Source organism: Garra rufa, chromosome 5 (genome assembly GCF_049309525.1).
Source record: "Garra rufa chromosome 5, GarRuf1.0, whole genome shotgun sequence".
Lineage (NCBI taxonomy): Eukaryota > Metazoa > Chordata > Actinopteri > Cypriniformes > Cyprinidae > Garra > Garra rufa.
In genome coordinates, this window is record NC_133365.1 from 29217878 (window position 1) to 29243551 (window position 25674).

At 40.5% G+C, this 25674-nt stretch overlaps 1 protein-coding gene across 1 annotated transcript in view; it reads left to right on the forward strand.

Moving 5' to 3' along the window:
* Positions 1 to 774: 774 nt before the first annotated feature.
* The window catches only part of rxfp2l (relaxin family peptide receptor 2, like), an 80779-nt gene continuing 55879 nt past the window's right edge, over positions 775 to 25674 (forward strand). Inside the window, exons 1-8 of the mRNA XM_073840043.1 lie at positions 775 to 883; positions 3897 to 4025; positions 14827 to 14932; positions 15170 to 15241; positions 21728 to 21799; positions 22407 to 22478; positions 22867 to 22938; positions 23120 to 23194. Of these exons, the coding sequence (XP_073696144.1) occupies positions 775 to 883; positions 3897 to 4025; positions 14827 to 14932; positions 15170 to 15241; positions 21728 to 21799; positions 22407 to 22478; positions 22867 to 22938; positions 23120 to 23194 (707 nt within the window). The remainder of the gene's footprint in view (positions 884 to 3896; positions 4026 to 14826; positions 14933 to 15169; positions 15242 to 21727; positions 21800 to 22406; positions 22479 to 22866; positions 22939 to 23119; positions 23195 to 25674) is intronic.

The window sequence follows — 25674 nt, forward strand, 5'->3', positions numbered from 1 at the left end:
GATTACTAGAGAAATCCGTGTCAGAGAAATCTGACACCAGATGACGTGCACAACCTGTTTGTTATGTGTTTGGGTGAAGAGCACGTGCGCTCTGTTCTTGAGAGTGCAGAGCGCGTTCATTGTGAGAGTTTCTCTCTAAGGAAACTCCGCTCTCGTTGTCCCTTTTCCCGAGGGAATTGGGACATTTATCTGCCCTGCGCTGCTCGGGTCCCGTTGCAGCCGAGGCTGCACGGAGAACGAGCTCGCAGACGTTACAGATGAAGTGCGGTCACGAGTTGAGAGACGTGTAATCTCTCACGCTCGTCAGCCGCGGACGAGGGCGAGCTGCGGGCGAAGGATGTATTGTTTTCTGACATCCTTTGATACAGCAGCAAGTGCTCTACTGGTTTTAAGCCAGGTTGTGGCTGTTATGGGCGAAAAAGTTATTTTCTGAGCTCTCACAGCCTGCCTGCCCCGCGTATGATAAGCTGTTGTCTGTTATGAACCGCGCTGCAGTCTGCTTTGATCTGCGTTCAAAGCACGTGCAGGGGGAGATTGCTTCCCATTTTGCATCCCATTCCTTCCTGATCTATATAATAAGATCGGGGGGGCATGGGATAAACCATATTTAGCCCGCACTCATCTATATCAGCATGTTAGTTATGCTGATGCAGAGTGAGTGCGTGAGTATGGCGAGGGCATACGCGGCAGCGGGTCAGGCTGGTGCTGCCTGCACACAGTGGCAGTGTTGCGGGCGTACTAGGCTGATCTGCTGGAGGATAAAGACCCGTGGAGATGGCTGAGCTGTTCCACACCACAGTTTTGTGGGTGAATTCGGCAGACATCGGGGAGAAAGAGAAGTGCTTTCTCCTCGATGCGCCAGTCTCGCCTTCCGAATTATTCTGTACATCCGTTGAGACGGTGGTCGACTAATTCAGGGAGGCGGAGGCGTGCTCAGCGGCTATTAGATCCTTTAGATGTTTTTGGATCTTTTGGATCTGTTATTTCTCACCGGTCTTCATCCCCACCCAAAACACAGGGGGGAGCCTGGCCCCTGCGGGCCGGAGGCAGGACCAGGCAGTTTGTGTGGCCACTCGAGACCCTCCTCCTGGGAGGAGTACTGTAGGTCTCAGAGGAGACGTGATGTGCGATTTAGGAGAGGGGATCGTAGGGAAACGATCCTCTCCCTTCTCCCTCACTATCGTTCGGCCACCTGTCCTTTTCTCCCCCATAAGACTCTGGGGCTGGGCCGACGTTAGATTGATAAACTGGCCTGGTACATGAACTGACATATATGTGGGTAAGTATATATGTATAGGTATGTATTGTTTGTCTACCAGCTCCGCTTGGGTGAGACTTATTGTAGTATTCGAGCCCCCTATTGGGCTCTACTGCCCCCAAGTGTCGAGTGTAGCCAGGTCTCCCCTCGTGTTTTAGCCAGTGTGTCGAGACCTCCACTTGTAATACTCCCATATGGGGTGAAGCGTTGTTAGGCTTCCTCGCCGTCTCGAGTTTCCTTGAAGCCTCCGCTATGTTGAGCTCGGCTTAGACATCATTATACATACGTATACATAGTTAGATGTTTCCTACAGGAAGCCCTGTGAGCATTGTTAGGCCTCTTCGAGCTGAAGGAGAAAGCTCTGCTGAAGCCTCCGCTCTCTGAAACCCTGCTAAGAATGTTACCCTTAGGCATGAGTGTAGTCAGGTCCCTTCCCTGTGTATCTTTGTATCATACAAGTGAGACCTCCACTCTTGGGAGTTTCGGTTCTAGGGCGAACAGAGCGTTGCTAGGCCTCCTCTCTGTGTAAGAGATGCTTTCCGCTGAAGCCTCCGCTCTCCTTAAAGCTCCACTTTTAAGTAGACTATTTCTCACAGTACATAGCTGGTAGGCCCCATTGGGCCTCACTAACCATTATTTTTGGTATCGTGCTAAGCCCCTCTGCCAAAACTGAGTGTAGTTAGGCTTCTCTCTTTTCAGAGATGTTTTCCTGAAGCCTCCTCTCTATGGAGTCCCGCTGGTGGACTCTTATGTGAGTTTAGTACTTTTTAGCGTTGAGTGTAGCCAGGTCTCCCCTCATTGAGAGTCATTAGGTTAAGACCTCCACTCCTTAGAGCTTTTTCCAGTGGTTTGAGTGTCGCAGGCTCCCTCTAGTTTGAGTGTTTCTGTTTAGCCTCCGCTCTCCAGGAATGCAGGCCGCAGTCATACAGCTAGTAGGCACTCTTATGCCTCGCTAATTATTTTGGTGGAGTGCTAATCTAACCACTCACCATGACCAGGTGTTGTAGGCTTGTTTCCCTAGAAACAATTAAGAAGCCTCCACTATGCACAGCTCTGCTTTTAGCATGTGAGCTCTTCTGTGAGCCTTGTCACTTCCAAGCGTTGAGTGTAGTCAGGTCTCCCCTCCTCTAGAGGGTTCTTAGTCTGAGACCTCCACTCTGAAGAGCTTCCTTAAGGTTGAGCGTCGATAGGCTTCTACGCGCTCTAGAGAGCCGTTCTGCTGAAGCCTCCCCTCTCCAAAAGCTCCGCTTCCAGGCTCTGCTATCGCCCGAAAAATATATGGTGTTTCCCTCGCTATGCCTGGGTACCTCCTCAAACCCACAACAGTGGTGATTACTCACGCAAGTCTTTGAGCACTCCTTAAAATCCACATGAGTGGTAAGTGCACTACTTAGGCACTTTCTGAAATCCATATTTATGGTAAAGGTCCCCCCTGTGTGCCGGGTCCTTTTCTGAAATCCTATACGGTGTGGGTTACGCAGGGAAATCCTCCGTTCCCATCTTCGAGTTGGTTCCAAAACCTCTAGTTTTTTTAACTCCAATCCAGGTAGCACTGTTAGCACATTGAGTGTCGCCAGGCTCCCTCTCGTTTAGAGAGTGTTCTTGCTGAAGCCACCACTCTCCAGAAACGCCACTCAGATAATCCTGTTGCATAGGTTGTTGAGCCTCTCTGATTACCTCCAGTGTTGAGTGTAGCTAGGTCATGAGACCTCCACTCTTAGAGCTGTTTCCTGCTAGCACAGGGTGTTGCTAGGCTTCCTTCGATGAAGCCTCCACTCTCCAGAAACTCCACTCAGGTAGTCTGTTGTATAGGCTATTCAGCCTCACTGATTACCTCCAGTGTTGAGTATAGTTAGGTCATAGACCTGCACTCTTTGATGGTTGATGTATTCACAAGCACACCTTTATACTGGTAGGCGCCTTGTGATGATGTCATAGGCTGGCGCCGGCCAATGTCAAAGTTCATTGTCATTGTTCTATAAGAGCTTAAGAGCCGGTCACGCTGGAGGCAGTTCCCATAGTGTCCACCAGGACGCAGCGTCTCGTTCCCTGTCCTCAGGGAACCGGGGTTACATACGTAACCTAGATGATTTTAGAATACATCCTTCTTTTATCAAATGAAAAACCTTCGATAGGTTGACTGACCCAGCAGCACTACGTCAAAAAGCAACACACTAAATGTGTTAATGTATAAATCCCAAAAAGCTGGGTCAAAATAAATAACCCAAGCATGTGTTCTGTCCAATATTTAACACAGAAGAAGCCAGAAATTGTTGTTTTTAACCCAGCATTTTAGAGTGTAGAAGATGAACACTAAACAAACAATATGGGATTCATTCAGTGGAATGTGATGGATGAATCAGTTTTGCTGGTTGGTTGGTTGATTGATTAAGTCAAGACTGTTTTAAATGCGGTTCCCAGCTGAATTTCATTCATTCTGGAAGACATATTTACAAATTTTCATGGTAATTGTATTTATTTATTTAGTTATTCAGGTTTTTTTTAAACACTGCTTTGCATTAGTTTCCTGACAGGAATAAAAAATGTACTTCATTTAACAGTCAAAACCTAAACCCATGTCTGAACAGACTTTGGCATTACCTTGTTTCTGTCAATGGATGTGTTTTTGTGTATGTAGATTCTTCAGGTTCTGATATGTGTCCGCTGGGTCAGTTTCCGTGTGGGAATCTGTCAGTGTGTTTGCCTCAACCACAGCACTGCAACGGGCAGCAGGACTGTCCTAATGGAGCAGACGAAGAGAACTGCGGTAAGCCTGTGGGCAAGAACGCACAAAGACACACATACAATAGATAATTTACAAATGGATGCAGCATATTAGGTTTGAATTGGTTTATGCTGGTCCTGAGCTGGTTTAAGCTGGTCATGTGCTGGTCCTAATCAACTAGGACCATTATAACCAGCTCAGGACCAGCTTTAACCAACTCAAACCAGATGCCATGCTTCAAACCATACATAACCAGCATATGCTGTTTTTTTCTACAGGGTAATGCAAGTGTGCAGACATGTTCACATTATATTTCCATAAACACACACAAATGCAGAAATATGAATATTCAGAATATGTGACAAATCAGAATATATGCATATATGTTGCAGTGGATAACAGTGGTTGGCCCCATCTGTTTGATGCCTTTATGAAAACAAGGGTCCAGGAGTCGAAAGAGTGCAGTAAGTGTTCTCATTTGTCCTCCCTCTTTTCCTCTCTGTCTGTATGGCTTTGAATGTATTTGTGAATTGTTTAAAAACATGCATAAAGATTACATGCATAATTATTAAAGGCGGATTATGTTGTGTTGAATCCTGCGGCACAGTGTTTCTCTGCTATACAAATATGACAGTGAGGTGTGAGTGTGGCATTTTGTTCACAGCTATCATTTGTTTTCTAAGCTTTATTTATTTGCCAGTGTGGAGCTTTCGATATAATTTGTATAATACTCCTCTTAGAAACAAAGGTGAAGTGAATGTGAGATGGGTTTAATACTTAACAACTCTCGCTTAGATGGAACAAATCCTTTGAATGGGTTTTATCAATAGGGTGTTTTAAATTGATGCTATCAGGTGTTATTATGTGGTTTTATCATTGGGTGTTATTTGGTATTGAGTGTATTTATTTTGCCTTTATCAAACAGGGCAGTCAAAAAATGAGAAAGAAAGTAATGTGCACTTCCTATAATTTAAAATCACATTTTATTTAACAGTTTGAAAGGAAAAGAGTGTCTCTTTGATTCCCTTGAGAACTGTTGTGAAATTCTAGCAAACGTTCTACAATTATGCTTTTATGTCCTTTGCTTTTTATTTTAAATTTGTTGAAATTGCTTTCTAATATAACACTATATGACAGGTCTCAATTAGTAGAACACAGAAAAATGTCTCACACAGGGCAGCTTCAAGAATTCATTGAGTAATTTGTCCCTCTTTCATCTTTGAGTACCAGAAAGAAGGACATGGACAGGCAATGTGTTTAGTTTGGTGAATATATTGGATACGCTTCATTGTCTCACTTCTGAAGATCAGTTTGTTTTCAAAAACGGCAAACAACAAACAGTTTTAAACTCTGCAACAAACCAATCTGTCACACTTCTGATTTGATTATAAAAACTTCTAAGCAAATTGGCCTAAATTAAAAACTCACCAAAAAGAGATACACTTGCCTGGATGAAAGGGTGGGACGGAAAAGAAGGAGAAAGAAATTTAAGCTTGACATCTCACAAAGTATTATTTAATGAGTTTTGCTGACTACAATAAACTGTAGAGGAACAGCGGAAAAAATGAAAACGTGTTCAACGGAACTGCAGTATAAAGTAAACTTCATCTGAAGCTAATGGTAAAGAACAGGTATATGACGCATCACTAATGGCTTTTCAATCTGTAAATATATACATATGTTAATAGGCCAGGCTTAAAATGCACACCAGAGTGTGGCTGTTTGCCATCTTTTCTCCGTTGAGAGTCAGGATCACATATAAGCTGTGCGAGTTTGAGCAGAGGGCAAAAGTGATGACCTGTATTCTGTGAAGACCTGCTGCAGCTCTCTGCAAAAAGCAAACACTCATCTTGAGTATCCGCTCTTAATGCAAGTGGTGGTACAGCAGTGTAGCATATGGAAAAGGACAGGGCCCGAGGGTAGAAGACCCAGGTTCAGGTTGTTTTATTGTGGGAGCAGTGCACAAGTTTTGTTTGGGGACAGTTATCTTGCAGTCTGATGATCTGACACGCTCTCACAACAGAATGCAAACTGATTGGGCTAAATGAAGTCACAAGGAAGGTCATACATACTGATTTGAGCTATTGTGTTTACGCCAGCTCCATTATGGATGAGAAGCAAAACATTTCTGCACGACTTTCTTCCTTAAATCTCACTTTCTGTTGACCGAAGAAAAAAGCCATTTAACTTAAAAGTTCTTAGCCTGTTTGCTTTCTATCTTCCTCTCAGTTTCTACCAATTACTTTCGGCTGGCAAGAGGGCTGGTGCAGTGTTAATAGACTGACCTTAGTGGCACAAACTCAAATTCAGATCATTTGAACAATATTACCCAGCAGTGCCAGGGCAGGAGTGAGAGAAAAACTAGAAGAAAGCTTTTAAAGATCGATAGGAAGACAGGGTGATGGTGGTGACATCTAGTTCCAAGGGAAATATACTTATTATTAGCTTGGTGCCTGCCCTCTGCCATCACCTATTACCGAAGACACCAGCAGGGTTCTTGAAGATGACACAAACAACTAATTTAATTTTCTGGAACACATGTGTCAAACTCAGCTCCTGGAGGCCCACTTTCCTGCAGAGTTACCTCCAAACTCTAATTAAACACACCTGCCAATCAAAGTCTTTAGGAGTGCTAGAAACTTCCAGCAAGGTGTGTTGTAGCTGAGTTTGACATTTGTTCTAGAAAAGTGAAGTCTTAAATACTGTATATATATTTTTTATGTATAAAGACTTTGGTGCTAGGTCAGAGTTAATTCAGTTAATTCTCATATTGTATTTTTAAAAAGTTTTGGAATATTTGTCCTCTCCCCAAATTTGTCATTACCGAAACACAATAATATATAATTTAATAAGAAGGGTTATATTGACCTATTAAGATTTCATTTACATCTCCCTGTAAATACAGTCAAGCCCCAAATTATTCATACCCCTGGCAAATTCTGACTTATAGTTACTTCTATTCAACCAGCAAGTTTTTTTTTGACCACAAATGACACAGGCTTCTCCCAAAAGATAATAAGACGATGTACAAGAGGCATCATTGTGGAAAAAAAAATATTTCTCAGCTTTTATTTACATTTGAACAAAAAGTGACATCCCTGCTGAAAAAAACAGCATATGCTGGTTAGGTAGGTTTTGGTGCTGGGATGCGGGTTTTAGCTGGTTTATGCTGGTCCTTTGCTGGTTTATGCTGGTCATGTTGCTGGTCAAGGACCAGCATAAACCAGCAAAGGACCAGCATAAACCAGCAAAGGACCAGCATAAACCAGCTAAAACCAGCATCCCAGCACCAAAACCTACCTAACTAGCATATGCTGTTTTTTTCAGCAGGAATGTCCAAAACTATTCATACCCTTTGCAAACTGTCATAGTCTATGGGAAAATCCAAAGTTCTATACCATTTCAAATAGTCCAAGCTGTTCTAAAGCATCCTAATTACCCTCATTCATTGTTCATTGCACACCACGGATGCAGACTAAAGAGGACACCACTTCTCCAGATAAGGTACACAAAAGCCCGCTTGACCTTTGCAAATGCTCATCGTCTTCTGTTTTATGGTCAAATGAAACAAAAATTGAATTGTTTGGCCATAATGATGTAGCCTTCATTTGGCGTAAAAAAGGAGAAGCCTTTAACACCATCCCTACTGTCAAACATGGTGGTGGGAACCTACTGTATTGTTTTGGGAGTGTTTTTCAGCTGGTGGACCAGGGTACCTAATCACAGTAAACGGCACCATAAAAAAAGGGGCAATACATCAAAATTCTCAACAACAACATCAGGCAGTCTGCAGAGAACCTTGGCACCAGTGGACATTTCAGTGAGACAACGACCCAATACACACAGCAAAAGTGGTGAAGAAATGGTTAGCAGACAAAAACATTACCGTTTTGCAGTGGTCCAGCCAGAGTCCTGACTTAAATCCAATTGAGAATCTGTGGAGGGAGCTAAAGATCAGGGTGATGGCAAGGAGACCCTCCAACCTAAAAGAGTTGGAGCTCATCGCTAAAGATGAATGGGCAAAAATACCAGAGGAGACATGCAAAAAGCTGGTCAGCAATTATAGGAAGCGTTTGCTGTAATAGCCAATAAAGGCTTTTCTATTGCTTATTGAGAAGGGTGTGAATAATTATGGACATGCCACTTTTTGTTCAAATGTAAACAAAAGATGAGTAATATTTTTTTCCACAATTCTTGTACATTGTCTTATTATCTTTTGGGAGAAGCCTGTGTCATTTCCGGTCAAACTTGCTGGTTGAATAAAAGTAACTTTAAGTCAGAATTTGCCAGGGGTATGAATAATTTCGGGCTTGACTGTATATTTGTTGCTTTTTCTGCTTAATTGCAGAAAAATGGTGTTACACACATATTTTTGGACTTTTGAAAACAATTTACCTCAAAATGATGGGACCTATCTACTCATACCTTGTAGCTATGAGAAAGAAGGACACAAGAATATTTCCTGATCAAAAATCAAAAAGATATTAAAAAAAAGTTCAATATTGTTTTCATAAGTTGGATTTTATCCACCTCCCAATTGAAAGTACCAAATACTTACTGATATTCACATTGATACTGAAATCTGTCTTCTGGTTGTGGGACAGCAGTTTGGACCAATTCTGTAGAATGCCCCTATATATAACCTATACATACCTGGAAATCTGTTTTTGAGAGCAAAATATAATTTACATTTACATTTTTATTCCATTTTTCTTTTAACTTTTCTACAGACCCTAGTCTGAAAACCCTTGGATAATACAGTCATTCAGTAGTACAGCAAAACTGTCATATACTGTAGATGTATAGCAGATTGGGCCTGTCAGAGGCAGTCTTTCTAACTGCAGATGTTATGGAGCACTTAACAGGGTTTCCTCCTTGTTATGCATGTCTCTCCAGAGCTTTGGGCTTAATGGATAGACTGTTGCCACTTTTTTAAATAAGCTGTCCTATGTTGGCTGAGAGGGGCTCCCAGGGGTCTGATATGCTCACAACACTCAAATCTGGCTGGGAACAAGGCAGATGTAGATAATGGGTGTCCTATCCACAAGAGCTTCTTTTAAGTTTACTGTGGAGAAAATACTGAAAAAAGCATCCAGTTTATTTACATTAGTTACACTCTTTTTGTAAGTGTAATATAAACAGAAGCAATGCTGAGGCAAGATATTACAGCAAATGACAATTAAAACCACTTAAAAATTTACTTGTGTATTATTTATCAGATGTTATAGTGCTATAGCATTTAAATACATTTTTTTCCATAAAGAAATTATTGTGGATAATTACACATTTATAAGTTATTGAATTACTTTTTTTGGTTGAAACTATGACAAATACTGTGGTCTTATTCAATGTTATAGCACTCCACAGTTAAGAGAATTGGGATAAATTAAAAACTTTGACTCCATTTACTCACCCTCATGTCATTCGGAAGCTGTATGACTTTGTTTCTTCTGCAAAACGCAAAATTGAAAAATACATTTAAAGGTATTTTATAGTTTTTTTTATCCTTATACAAAGAAAGTCAGTGAAGTTGGACAACATTGGGCTGTATATGGAACAAAATGAAGTAGAAAAGTAAGTAGTGTTGACAATGGTGGAAATATTCAGGTTGTGGCTGCCAAAATATTCTCTCTAAGCCAATTTTATGATCTTTTTTATTCTTTGCCAGGCAGATAAAAAGAGCAAAGATAAATACACAAGGGGAAATAAATATAGACTATACACACAAAGCATAAAGCAGCCAGTGTAACATCCTGTAATGATGACAGAGCAAATTAGTACAGTAAGTGTCACAATTTTTAGGGTTGAGGAAGATCCTTGAGTTAGATTATTAATTATTAAATGGCATGTGGTATAAATGATGCAATGTATGTGTAATATATGGAGTCTGTGCAGGTATGACAAGCAGGGTCGATGAATTCTGACTGCCTGTGGAAAGAAAATGCTCACAAAAATGTTTCTTAGCCTCGGGTCTGACAGATAAATGGGGTCCTTCCCGATGTAGGAAAGCGGGTCACAGTGATGTACTGGCCAGTTTTACTATCTGTTACAAGTCGTTCCTGTCAGCACCAAAACAACTTCCATAGGCCAGATAGTGAGTTTGTTAGAACACTCTCCATGTACAAGCCCTGCAGAGCACCAGTGGGACAAAAAGTTTCTGTGTGGAGTTTGTTGATTAGGGTCTGAGGTAAGATTGTGTTGAAAGCCGAATTGAAATCAGTGCTTTCTGACATAGGGGTCTTTATTTTCCAGGTGACCGAGTGTGAGATGGATTGCGGTTGTTATGGCATTTTCGGTTGAGTGGTTATAGGCATTCTAGTGAGGGTCCAGAGTAGCTGGGATGGAGGCTATGATATGTGCCCTGACCTGCTGCTCAAAGCACTTCATAGCAATGGAAGTGAGCGCCACAGGGGAATATTCATTCAGGAAACTTCCACTGGAATAATGATGGCAAATCTGAAGCAGGTTTAGGGCAGAAAAGGATGAAGTACTCAAAATCCTGTAAAAGTACAGATACCCTAAAATTGTAGCTACTCCAGTAAAAAAGTGTCAGTTGTCCTTTGAAATTTTTGCTCAGTGTAAGTAAATTCAAAAGTTTAATCAAGAGGCAAACATACTTGTCCATAGACTACTATTTAGTTACTCAATATATCTTCCTGCTCAGAATATTTGAATGTACCTGAAAATATCTGAATGCGTCTATCTGAGAGCAAAAGTCAGTCATGCAGATACAGCTCAGTCCAACATTATTATGAGTCAGCACAACAGATCTTTATATATCATCTATTATAAATCAGCAGTCAGAAGCACACTCTCAAGGAAACATTTTACTTTTTTTTTGGTCATTTAAAAGACCAAATACCAGTTTGCTCTATTCGTTTCTGTTGCTATGTCCGACAAGCCATGGCGCTCTCATGCCACACATCATGTTCTCACGCAATGAAAAATGCTACCTGATCTCATGACAAAAATTTACCTGTGGAAACTTTTTCACAAGACTCGAAATACGTACCAATAACTATATCTCTGTAGTTTCCAACAGAAATGAACACTAAAGGTGGTGAAACAGTGAGCACTTGTAATCGTTTTGGTCCACAGTTATGATTACAGCTCCATATGTTTCACTTTCCAGACATAGTCTGCACCGAATTGGACTTAGGATGTGGGTACGAATCACGCAAAAAACATGACTCACGATAAAAGAGCTGAAAGATGAGAGATTAAAAAAAACAAGCTAAAATGGCATGCTTGTGATTGTGTTTTTACGTCACATTCACTTTTGTTCACCATACTACCAGGTAGGTTTTAGTTAAAGATGGTACATTATTTTAAAACGTCTCAAGTATTAGAGTTATAGCACCACTCAATGGACATTTCAAGTCAGACCTGCGGTGACACGTACATTCACAAACACTCTTTTAGTGCCACTTATTGGACATTTCACATTGAATATGTCACAAAATGTACATGGTGCTAGTATTTCGCGTCTAAATTCCCACATGTACGTTCATGTGATCAGGCTGGAAAAATACATTGCAAACTAAAGTGAAAACTTACAATGCACAGACAAACAAGGTTACTTTAGGGATGAAATAAAGTCTCAGCTTTCAAATATTGTCTTTTTCTTAAGAAACTCAAACAATAAATACCGTTTTTTGGCTCTTTAATGTGTTGTGACAGATCACTGTAGCGCCTCAGTGCAAGCGTGAACCAGTCAGTTTTTTCTGGCCATTCCTGACACACCATTTTTCAGGTTCAAGTCCACTGATGTGTATCTACTATCTGTCTGGTTTGTTTGTCAGACAAAAATGGCAGATTTGGCATTACGATTGGTCAGATTTCCTGCCAATCAAACTACCTGCAAAGGTTCAAACTGAGATTTACTCATGTCATGTCACCCATGTCATCCAAGATGTTCATGTCTTTCTTTCTTCAGTTGCAAAGAAATGTTTTTTGAGGAAAACATACCAGGGATTTTTTCCATATTTTTTTCTCCATATAATGGACTTCAATGGTGGCCAACGGCTTGAAGGTCCAAATTGCACTTTTAATGCAGCTTCAAAGGGCTCTACAGGGTCTTATCTAGTGAAATGATCATTCATTTTCTTTAAAAAAAAAAAATATATATATATATATATATATATATATACTTTTTAACCACAAATGCTCGTCTTGCACTTGCTCTGGGTGGTTAGTTCTTCATCTATGTACTTTGGTTCAAAAAGGTAGGGTGAAAAACTCCATCTCATTTTTTCCTTCAACTTCCAAATCGTCCAACATCGTTCTTTTAACCTTTTTGGTAAAGGTTGTTTGACTTTCTTTGCACCTTTGCTTTGTAAACCCTGGGTCAGTATTTCTGCCACACGTGACCTTTCCAATGTGACTATGAAATGCTAGTGAAAGATTAGCGGTTAAAGGGTATATTATTATTTTTTTTTAGAAAAGGACCAATTGTTTACCTAGATAAGACACTTATTCCTCGACTGGGATCATGTAGAGCCCTTTGAATCTGCAATGAAACTACAATTTGGACCTCCAACCTGCTGATCCCCAAAAAAATAGAATTTCTTTTCGACTAAAGAAAGAAAGACATGAATATCTTGGATGACATGGGGGTGAAAAAATTATCAAGAAAATTTCATTCTGGAAGTGAACTTTTAAATTCACAGATGAATCATTAAACTTGATTTGTGAACCAGTCAAGATCCAGTTTATTAACAAAGACATCGTTATCGCATCTTAGAGCAGATCAGGATTTCTTCAGTTTGGAATAATGGTGGATGGTATGTTTTATTCAAATATAGTAGAGTAAAAAAAGCTATCCTATGGAATGTAGCAATCTATTATGCTTTTTTTCACTCCCAAACAAACACTTACAATTACTAAATAAGAAACCCCACAGGAAATAGATGCTCAAACCTAGGTTAGGTGACACAGACCCACTTGTCTCACAACCTGAATGTGTCGGAAACTGATTGCTTCAGTCTCACTGGGGGATTAAGCTGTAGATGCCTCAAATGTGTCGAGTGGGTTGAAAGAGCCTGAAACTACCTTCTGTGTCAAACTCTATGAGCCATAATGGACAAACAATATGTGGGAAGACCAGCTGTAACAGTATTCTTGTAATAAATGCTTCAAAATTCAGAAATTTAACAGACTTTTCTTGGCTGGCTATGCTGAAAATAGTTTTGTTTTTTTATGAGATATTCAGACTACTTTAACTTTATTTTTCCTCCTCTCTGGAGATTTTTAAAGGAGAAATTCATTTCCAAAAAAAATGTAAAAAAAAATGGTGTCCTGAGTTTGAACTTCCAAAATGCAGTTTAAATGCAGCTTCAATGGTCTCTAAATGATCCCAGCCGAGGAAGAAGGGTCTTATCTAGCGAAACAATTGGTTAATTGGTTGGTAAAAAAAAAATTCTCGTCTTGTCCAGCTCCGCGTCAACTCTGTGTATTCCAGTTCGAAACAGTTAGGGTATGTCGAAAAACTCCCAACTCATTTTCTTCTCCAGCTTCAAAATCACCCAACATCGCTGTTTTACATTTTTTTGTAAAGAGCGTTTGATCTTCTTTGCAAGTTCACTTTGTAAACACTGGGTCAGTACTTCTGCAACGATGTAGGATGATTTTGAAGTTGGAGAAAATTAGATGTTTTTTTTTTTTTGACCTACCCTTACTGTCTTGAACCCGGAATACACAGTTGACACAGAGCTAAACAAGACGAGCATTTGATTTTAAAAAGTATATTGTCAATTATTTTAGAAAATAACTGATTGTTTCACTAGATAAGACCCTTTTTCCTCGTCTGGGATCTTTTAGAGCCCTTTGAAGCTGCATTTAAACTTCATTTTGGAAGTTCAAACGGAGGCACCATAGAACTCCACTATATGGAGAGAAATACTGAAATGTTTTCCTCAAAAATAATTTCTTTACGACTGAAGAAAGAAAGACATGAACATCTTGGATGACAAGGGGGTTAGTAAATTATCTGTACATTTTTGTTCTGAAAGTAAAATTCTCCTTTAAGGCCTAAAATCAAAACTAGTTAATGTTAAGTTTCTTTTGAGAATAAGCAAAAAGTGACAGTTAAAACTTAAAAGGTTTGGAGGTACGGCAGGACACTTTCCACAGTAAATGGGGATTTAACTTTTACATCATTTTCTCTCTGTGTCTCTCTCTTTGTTTTGTTTTCAGTCTCTCTCTCTCTGATTTTAGCTTAACATCAGTATACATTGTTTACACAATTAGCTGGTGCAGGCATGGAACATAGCAATTTATTTAACTAGGAAACAAAAGCTTTCAGATGGTCATGGTTGTGATGCCCTGCTGTTTTTAAATGGATTGAGAAAGGCATGAAAAGAACTGAAGCACTGATTTTATACACTTATGGGAAACACAAAAAGGGGTTTGAGAGGGTCTACAAAAGCGTGTTTTGTCATGTTAATGCCAGGAGTTTATCTATTTTGGAAGACATAAGGTAATCTGTTTCTATCTCGGTCTCTTTCATGCTTTTCTGTCTTTATCAAACGATTTCTGAAGAATAAAGTCAATACTCATTAGCACAAAGCCTGTAGATGAAACATTATAGCCCGCTTCGTAATAACAGATAGACACAGAGAGAGAGAGACACACACACACTGTCAATGATTTCTAATTATACACTTAGTACCTTTACAAGTACACATTACCCTGCTTATCTAAAACGAAATGAAATTGCCTAGCCAACCATATTCATTATTAATATGGAAATTCCTGGTTGGCAAATAGGACCATTCAGCATTTATTTTCTGAGCAATATTCCTGTGGGATTTTTAATGACCTGTTTCTGTCTGTTTGCTTTCAGTGTTAGATGTCTATCCAGATGTATGTCATTGTGAGGGTCGGAAGGTGAACTGTAATGGCAAAAACCTTCTCCATGTACCTGTTGTATCTTCTAATGTAACTGCACTGTAAGTATAACACATAGCAAGAGACCTTCATCTCTGTTATTGATCAAAGCAAAACTCTGACTGTCAGGTTTGCTGGTTTTAGAAAGGTTTTGGGGACTGGTCAGTCTGGCAGACTGGTCCACCTTAAGCTGGTTTCAACCTCTTTTTTTTTCTTTATCAATCAGGGAATGAGATGCAAATCATTATATTTGTTTTCCAAATGTAATAACTGTTATTTTCCTCTCACGCTGCCCTCAGAGAGCTGAACAGCAACAGGATTGAATCTCTCTCTCGTGATCTGTTCATCCGCTACAGACACCTGGAGAGATTGTGAGTGACACTTCATCCTTTCTTCTCATCTTCTCCTCCCCTAATCCCTCTTTCAGTTATCTCTTCTAAGCTTTTTAAATGTTTGAGTCTCATTGCCTTGAGCTAAAGTCATGATTTATAAATGATGATTAGCAACAGCTTTGCAATGATGAGTTTTTCATTTTCTCTAAAATACCAAACAGACAGGTTTGTGTGTGTGTGTGTGTGTGTGTGTGTGCACCTGGTATTCATCACGTTGTGGGGACCAAATGTCCCCACAAGGATAGGAATACCGGTAGATTTTGACCTTGTGGGGACATTTCTTAGGTCCCCATGAGGAAACAGGCTTATAAATCATGCACAATGAGTTTTTTTGAGTAAGTAAAAGTGTGCACAATCTCCTGTGAGGGCTAGGTTTAGGTGTAGGGTAGGTGTAGGGCGATAGAAAGTACGGTTTGTACAGTATAAAAACCATTACGCCTATGGAATGTCCCCATAAAACATGTAAACCCAACATGTGTGTGTGTGTGTGTGTGTGTGTGTGTGTGTTTAATTAAGGGTTCAAAAATTGACCAGTTGGGCTGTAACTTTATAAAGAACTGCAACATTGTAGTTAAAACTGTAAGAATGACAGCCTGATGTTAGAAAACAAGCAATTCAATCTGACAAGATTTAAAACATATACTAAAGAAATTATCTGTGCTCTAACAACTTTTACCTCAGTAGGCTTAAAATTTTTCATATTAACCAACCAACTAAACCAAAACAAATATATTAGGAATAAAATCATGATATTTATAGTTTGTATATTAAGCTGCAAATGATGCAATAACATCCACCTAAATAATTCTAATAAATACAGTCAATTATTCATACACCTGGCAAATTCTGACTTAAAGTTACTTTTATTCAACCAGCACATTTTTTTTGGATTAGAAATGACACAGACGTCTCCCGGAAGATTATTCCAAAATTATTCATACCCTTCTCAATAATCAATAGAAAAGCCTTCATTGGCTATTACAGCAATTAAATGTTTCCTATAATTGCTGACCAGCTTTTTGCATGTCTCCACTGGTATTTTTGCCCATTTATCTTTAGCGATGAGCTCCAACTCTTTCAGGTTGAATGGTCTCCTTGCCATCACCCTGGTCTTTAGCTCCCTCCACAGATTCTCAATTTGATTTAAGTCAGGACTCTGGCTGGGCCACTGCAAAAGTTAATATTTTTGTCTGCTAACCATTTCTTCACCACTTTTGCTGTGTGTTTTGGGTCATTGCCGTGCTGAAATTTCCACTGGTGCCCAAGGCCAAGTTTCTCTGCAGACTGCCTGATGTTGTTGTTGTTGAGAATTTTGATGTATTGCTCCTTTTTCATGGCGCCATTTACTGTGATTAGGTTCCCTGGTCCACCGGCTGAAAAACACCCCCAAAACATTAGGTTCCCACCACCATGTTTGACAGTGGGAATGGTGTTTTTAGGGTTGAAGGCTCCGCCTTCATTGTGGCCAAACAAATAAATTTTTGTTCCATCTGACCATAAAACAGAAGACCAGAAGTCTTCTTCTTTGTTCAGATGATCATTTGCAAAGGCCAAGCGGGTTTTTGTGTGCCTTATCTGGAGAAGTGGTGTCCTCCTTGGTCTGCGTCCGTGGAACCCAGCGGTGTGCAGTGTCCGTTGGACTGTCTGCCTTGAGATGTTGCCACCAGCAGAGCCCAGATTCATCAGGATGGCCTTGGTGGTGATTCTTCTTTACCTCTCTCACTATCCTCCTGGCCAGCATAGGTGTCACTTTTGGTTTCCAACGACGTCCTCTGAGATTTTTCACAGTGCGGAACGTCTTGTATTTTTAATAATACTTTGCACTGTAGCCACTGGAACTTCAAAACATTTAGATATGGCCTTATAGCCCTTTCCTGACTTGTGAGCAGCCGCAGGTCCTCAGTGAGCTCCTTTGTCTTAGCCTTGACTGTCCACAAACCAACAGCAGAGAGCTTCTGTTTTTCACCTGTTGAGTTGATTAAAACAGCTGTTCCCAATGAATCAGGGTAATTGGGATGCTTTAGAACAGGTTGGACTATTTGGAATGGTATAGAACTTTGGATTTTCCCACAGACTGTTACAGTTAGAATTTGCCAGGGGTATTAATAATTTCGGGCTTGATTGTATGCAAATACAGTTTCATGGGCAACAATTAACTTGCCTATGTCAGATATGGAAATCAAATAATTTTAGATCCTTCCATGTGCATGACTGTTTGTGTGTGTCAGAAAAAAAAAAAAAATCTCACCCCCACCCCTATCTCTTCCTCATTTGTCACTAAGTGCAGTGGAGGTTTTTAAAGCTCATCGTCCTTTGTAGAGTTCAGACAGGATGACATTTTTATTGTCTATCAAAGTTCAACTGTGTAGCAGTCAGTACAGACAGATAACATTTATTCTTAGACAGATGACGAAAGAGAGAGAGGCAGCCCATCAATTAATCATAATAAATGACAGACATTACTTAGAAAACGTCATGATAAAAATAATCATCATAGCTTTGTGGTTTGATGTAAATAAACAACAACAACTGAAGAAATGTGTATTTGAAAGGTTTGTGTGTTTTCATTTCTACAGCAACTATACAATTTATTAGCAGATTGTATGTTTTGCTTTTGATCTGCATGACAGCTCTGTCAGTTCATTGACTGTGTAAGCACGATTTTTATTTAATAACTAATATGAGAATTTTTAAGGTAATTGTGTGTTCCTGTTACAGTTCTGTCAGTTTATGTCTTAGTCATGTCATGTCTTTGGTTTCTCCCATTGTCTCCCCCTGTGGATCTGTGTCATTTTGGTTTAGCCCCATCATCTGTCATCCGCATCACCTGTGTCCCCGTAATTAGTCTGTCCTTATAAGCATGTGTTTGAGTTCTGTCCTTTGTCGGTCCTTTTGTGTGAAAAGATGTGTGTGATGTTCCTGACTTGTTCCTGCCTTGTTCCAGTCGAAGAGTTATATTAAATATATTGTATTTTGTAATTCCTGTCGTCCGTCTCGTCAACTCCTGCACGCACCCCGTTACATAAGGACCGACCTACAAAAGTATACCTGGCGTCTTTCCCTGCGTTTATTTTTTCGTTTTTGTATCAGTGTTTGTTTTATTATTTTTCCTCATGGATGACCCCAACGTTGCCATCATTCTCCTGAAGCAGGGGAGACGCTCTCTCGAGGACCACGCCAGAGACTTTCTGTTCCTCGTTCCATCAACTCACTACCCGGACAGCTGCTTGTGCACGTTCTTCCACCACGGACTTAATGACAACATCAAGACGCAGCTGTCCGGGGAGGGTCCTCGAGAGAGCTTTGCCGGATTCGTCGAGTGGGTGCTGGCGTCCAATAGATCTTCCTGGACTGTCGATTTCTTCGAGGAGGACGTCAGCCCCGCTCACAACCCAGAGAGCAGCCAACCATCGCCCCGACATGCAGAGCGGGAACCCGAGCGCACCGCGGATGCAGGACTAGAGCCACGAGCGACAGAGCCAGAGTCCTCTCCGGCTGATCAGGTGCGTGAGTCGGATTCTACATCTCTGACGGTGGATTGCGACGTGGAGCTAGGGAGGGAAATGGAGAGCCCTGCCCACTGCAACTCCGCTGGGGGTGAGCTGGACATCTCTGGGGACTTAATTGACTTCGTTGCTGAAGTTATGGAGTATAAACTAATTGACTTTGTTTCTGAGACTGTGGATATTGACACGCCGGATTTAATAGACTTTTTCTCTGAGCCACTGACCCGCATTGACTTCCCTCCCACCCGCCCTCATCTGTCCGAATCTGCCTGGTTCCCGCTGGTTCCGCCCAGCCGCCCTGAGTCCCCGCTGGTTCCGCCCAGCTGTCCTAAGTTCCCCAAGTCAGCAGTCAGTCCCCTTGCTCACCCTCAGCCCACCATCTCTGCAGTGGGCTCGCCGCAGGGATGCCTGCTCACTTCGGTGGCAAGGCTGGAGGTTCCCTCAGCTCCGCCTCCAGCCTCCGAATCCAGACCTCCACCTCGGTCCTCCGACCCTGCGGCTCCACCACGGCTCTCAGCGCCCTCCTCTCCACCGTCGCCCGTCGGTCCACCAGCTCCACCGGGCTCCATCGTCTTTCCGGCTCCGCCCTGGTCAGTCGTCACCCCATCGGATCCTCAGGACTCTCAGCCTCCATCCTCTGTCGCTCCGGCTCCGCCGCGGATCTCCGGGACTCCGTCTCCGCCTCGGCCGCCAGAGCCCGTTCCGCCTTGGCCCTCCGGATCCGCGGTGTCGCCCTGGATCTTCGGCTCTCCATCTCCGCCTCGGGTTCCTCTGCCAGCTGCTCTGCCTCTGTCGGTCGGCCCCACGGAGTCGGCGGTCCGTCCTCCACCATGGCTCCTCCCTCCGTCGGCTCCTCCGTGGGCCGTCATCCTGGCTGCGATCTGGGTCCTGTTCTCCTGCTTCAGGTCCCTCCTGTGTCTTCCCTGGCTCCTCCCTCCGTCGTCGCCCCCATGGACTGTCTTTTTTGCCCGTTGGACTTGTGTTCTGGTCCTCCTCCGGGGGTTGCGTCCTCCGCCGGAGCCCCCTCCCTTATTGACTCTATTTTCCTGGTTTTCCGCCCCTCTCGTTTTTTCGTTTTTTCTACGGCGCGAGGACGCGCCTTTCCGGAGGGGGGCGTAATGTTACAGTTCTGTCAGTTTATGTCTTAGTCATGTCATGTCTTTGGTTTCTCCCATTGTCTCCCCCTGTGGATCTGTGTCATTTTGGTTTAGCCCCATCATCTGTGTCATCCGCATCACCTGTGTCCCCGTAATTAGTCTGTCCTTATAAGCATGTGTTTGAGTTCTGTCCTTTGTCGGTCCTTTTGTGTGAAAAGATGTGTGTGATGTTCCTGACTTGTTCCTGCCTTGTTCCAGTCGAAGAGTTATATTAAATATATTGTATTTTGTAATTCCTGTCGTCCGTCTCGTCAACTCCTGCACGCACCCCTAACAGTTCCCAATGAAGAGTTTGTAAATGTTTACTACCATTCTATGTGGGTTTGGAAAGATTTTTTATGTTTTTGTAAGGTGTATCTCATGCTCACTAAGATATCAATTATTGATCAAAAACAGTAATATTGTGAAAAATTATTACAATAAAAAAATTGTTTTCTGTTTGAATATACACTAACAGTCAAAAGTTTTTGAACAGTAAGATTTTCAATGTTTTTTAATCAAGTCTCTTCTGCTCACCAAGCCTGCATTTATTTGATCCAAGGTACAGCAACAACAGTATAATTTTGTAATATTTTTTACTATTTATAATAACTGATTTGAATATATTTTAAAATTCCTGTGATTTCAAAGCTGAGTTTTTATCATCATTACTCAGTCACATGATCCTTCAGAAACCATTCTAATATTCTGCTTTGCTGCTCAAAAAACATTTATTATTATTATGTTGAAAACAGCTGAGTAGAACAGTAAATATACATAGAAATATATGTCTTTTGTAAATGTCTTTATCATCACTTTTGATCAATTTAAAGCATCCTTGCTGAATGAAAGTATTAATTAATTAAGACTCCAAGCTTTTAAATGACATAGTGTATAATGTTACATTATATTTACTTAACTGTTTTAAAAATTGATAATAATAATAATAAATATTTCTTGAACAGCAAATTAGAATATTAGAATGATTTCTGAAGGATCATGTGACACTGAAGACTGGAGTAATGTATGATGGTGAAAATTTACCTTTGATCGCAGGAAGAAATTACATTTTAAAATATATTCAAATAGAAAAGTTATTTTAAACAGTAAAAACATTTCTCAATATTACCGCATCTGCTGTATCTTGCTTGAAGAGACTTCTCTAAAAAACATTAAAAATCTTACTGTTCAAAAATATTTGACTGGTAGTGGATATTTGAATTTTCAGCTTTATAATCTCTTTCTAATATGCTGATTTGGTGCTAGTGCTTAAGAAACAAACATTTTTATTTATACATTTCTGATTATTAAAATTGATCAAAAGAGCAGCATTTATTTGAAATGGAATCTTTTTTAACAACATAAATATCTTTGCTGTAATCAATGTAATCCATCCTTGCTGAACAAAAGTATTCATTTCTTTCAAGAAAAGAAAAGAATAATCTTCTAACAGCAAATGGGTGTATTGGCTGACTGAACAGTATACCAATTATTACTTAGCAATTAAATAAATGAATGAAATATTGATTTAAATCATTGCAATTATTTGAATTTAATTTAATGTAACATTATTTTATTATGTGAGCAGAACCACTGAGTGCAAAAAGAATGATGAAACTAGCACCCTGTTAAATTGGTTGCCAGACACACGGCGACCAATTATACATTATGCAAAAAATTTTATACAAAAATATTTGACCGCAGGATGCTGCGATTGACTATTCATTTCTTTAGGGGTAAAACTTTTTTAATGAGGCGAAAAATACAGCATGCACCTTGAGCTACAACTCAAACTGCTGTGAATGTTCTCTCTGTCTCCACAGACATTTGGAAAGTAACAGTATAGAAATGATCTCCAAGAGGGCGTTTTCAGGACTGATCTCGTTGCGTAAACTGTGAGTAATGTGTAAATGAATGGAACGACTGTGTGTCTGACTGCGCGCGTTTATATCCCTGACACATCATGTATAATGACATTGATCCTTCCCTGAGCTCCTGTTTAAATCATCGTGTAACTGTAAATCACTGACTATCTGTCTATGCAATTATGAGCGTCCCATCTGTTTCTTTCTATCAGTCAGTCTGAGGCTTTCATCATCCACCCATTCATCCATGCAAAAGAAAAAGAAGGGGAAGAAGGATGTAACAATGAGAATGGTGGATTAGGCTTGATCCAGGCAGAACAGATCCATGATCAAAGAATGAATTTTAATGCATCCTAATGCTGTTGTGTGTTTATGTATGCTTCAATGTGTACCTGGGCTCTTACTTTCAAAGTTCTGCTTTAATGTATACATTAATAATAAACATTCTACTTAAACTAATCAGACATCTAGAAGGAGGAAAGAAAGAGAGAAAGATAGGAGGAACAGCAGTGATGGTCATACAGCAGATGGTCTTTGTAATAACACACTTAGCAAAGCCCATTTAAATATCAGACCTCTATTAATGTGGCTTTCTCTTTCACTTTCTCTTATTTTGTCTCTCTCTTGTTTTTTACAGTTTTTTGAGTCAAAATAGAATTGCGTCTCTCAAAGCAGGAATATTTAGTGACCTCAGCAGTCTGGAGTGGCTGTAAGTAAAAAAAACACAGACACGTACACACTCATATAGTGGATGAAATGGGCTGATAAGTGTGATTCGGCTAGGAATTGCTCTCTTTCTTGTTCTCACTTTTTGCTTTTTCTTTTTCAATCAGACATAATTGATGGATTGTGTTCATTCTCCCCGAGAATGAAATGCAGAATAATTTAAATGTATTTCGGCCCTTTCAGGGCTTAGATTAGGATGAGTCTGACATGTTTTCATTACCATGCAATGCGCTTCAACAAGCTCTCCTCAAAAGACTTGGGGTTTCTGAGGAGATAGGTATTTTCAGATGGTTTTCGGGTCAGTTTTTGTGAATATATTGTCATTTGTGATAAGGAAATTCATTATTGGATGTGTGTCTGTCTGTGTGTAGGATTCTGGATGAAAACAGAATATCATCTCTGCGTCAGAAGTCTTTTGAAGGCCTGAAATCATTATTTTTCCTGTAAGAGTGACCTTCTAATTTACCTTGACAGATAGATCATATAGATGAAATACGGTATATGCTAAGCTGTGCATAGGCCTATAAGGCCTTTTTTTTACTGTACAATTTACTGTAAAGTGATTTCTCTGTTGATTGTACTTTATTCCTCAACAGTATGTGTGTTTATCTATGTATTTTGCAGATCTTTATTAAATAACTCTGTCGAACAGTTTCCTAAAACTTCGATTTGCCTTGAGATGCCCCGACTCAACTGGCTGTGAGTTATAAACATATTACTTAATTGTCTTAATTGACATCCTAAAACAGTGGATGTATGAAGTATTTGCAACTAAAATACAGAACCTAATGGCATTTTTACACGAAAAAAATTCTAATAATACATAGATAAGTTCACTTCCAGAACAAACATTTACAGATAAATGTCTTTCTTTTTTAGTCGTAAAGAAATTTTTTTTTTTTTTTGAGGAAAACATTTCAGTATTTCTCTCCATATAGTGGTGCCCCCGAGTTTGAACTTCCAAAATGCAGTTTATATGCAGCTTCAAAGGGCTCTAAATGATCCCAGCCGAAGAAGAATCTTATCTTGTGAAACAATTGTTTTTTTTTTTTCTTAAAAAAAATGGAGAATTTATATAGTGTTTTCCAAAAGTTGGTTCACGAATTTGAATCATGATATGGACTAGTGTCTGTGAATACTGAAACGCAAAAAGACGGTTTAAATATGAATCCTGCATGTTCCGTTTGCCTCTGGATGTATAAATGGCAGAGACATGGTTTTGTTTACTACATAAATACTGAAGCATGAATGACGCTCCCGGTAATTTTCGGCCTTTGCGTCTCACATAAACAGATAAACTCATCCTCCAGAGCTGCTGTGAGTATCACTTAATGTGAATTTTACAGTTTCATTTGAGAAAACTAGCAACATATCACACTGTATACACACGGAACTTCACGGCAACCTGTCAAAATAAAAGTCTGGTTTAACGTGTAACAGAACTATATTAGTCTTTTATTACTTTTGTACAGTATAATGTAGGTGTTTATATATTCCTATTTCTGGCAAATTTAAATAAAACAATTAAATAATAATAAAAAAATATTAAAACAAGATTTACCACTTAATTGTAGAAAAATACTAAATTAAATATTTTTATTAAATAATTAAAACTTTTTAACTGAATATTCACACAATTATTCTTCCATGTATTAATTTTAAACAGTAAACGACATAGCTGCAGAAGTACCCACCTAGTGTTTTAGTGTTTACAAAGTGAACATGCAAAAAAGATCAAACACCCTTTACAAAAAAAGGTAAAACAGCGATGTAGGGTGATTTTGAAGTTGGAGGAGAAAATGATATAGGATTCTTTCAACATTCCCTAACTGTCTTGAACCAAGATGAGCATTTAAGGTTAAAAAGTATATAAATTGTTATTTTTTGTAGAAAATAATGTATCGTTTTGCTAGATAAGACCCTACTTTCTTGGCTGGGATCTTTAAGAGCTGTAAGACGAGGACTCGTAGGAAGCGTGTAAGATCCAATTGCGAGCTTTAATAAACAGATCGTAGTCAAACAGGCAGGGTCAATATCCAAACAAACAGTGTGACGAAGGCAAGACAATAGCGCAATCCAATAATACAGACGAGGGTCAAAATCCAAATGAGCAGTCCAAAGTAGCAAATGAAACAAAACAATGAAACAAGGAAAAACTATAACTATGACCATAAAACAAAACTATGACTATGAAACAAAACTATGACTATGAAACAAAACAGAACAATGGCAATGGCAAAAACAACAAGGCAATGAAACAAGAAAACGCTTGGTAGAGTCCACAACAGCAAAATACTTTGCAATGCCTGTTTGGCATGGCCATCCTTATATGGCTGCCAAACAGAAAGTAACCATAGAGGCAGCAGAGGGAGCAGTGACAGTCAGTGTGAGTAAGGGCTCCCTCTGCTGGCCTGGCGTTACAGATTCCCCCCCTCTAGGAGCGGCTCCTGGCACTCAAACAAAACAAACTTAATAAGTCCAGGGGGGTGGCAGAGCAGGGGGTGGGATGGTGGGCCAGGTCCATGCAAGGAAACAGTTACAGAGTTAGGGCCTGGAGCAGAGGCAGACAGTGGAATAAAGGAGGACCTGGGCCGTGGAGCAGTGACAGACAGTGAGACAATGGAGGTCCAGGGCCATGGAGCGATGGCAGACAGTGAAGCTCTGGAGGACCTGGGCAATGGAGCAATGGCAGACCTGGACCATGAAGCAAGGGTGGGCCTGGTCCGTGAAGCAATGGTAGACAGTGGAGTAGTGGAAGCCATGGCAGATCAGACAGTGCAGGAGGCCATGGCGGAGCAGGCAGAACAGGAAGCCATGGCGGATCAGACAGAGCAGGAAGCCTTGGCGGAGCAGGCAGACCAGGAAGCCTTGGCATTGCAGGCAGAGCAGAAAGCCATGGCGGGGCAGACAGAACAGGAAGCCTTGGCAGAGCAGGTAGCCTGGGTAGCCATGGCATAGCAAACAGTTCAATAGGCCATGGCTGATCAGGGAGCTTGGGTAGCCATGGCAGAGCAGACAGGAGCACATACTTCCACAGTGGAACAAATTACATCCATAGCAAAGCAGTGAATTTGTGATTGGATGCCGCCCCCATAAGAGGTTCTACAGCCGGAGCTACCACCTCCGGGGGCATTGGCACAGACTCATGGTCAGACATGGCAGTGAGTTCATGGGTGGAC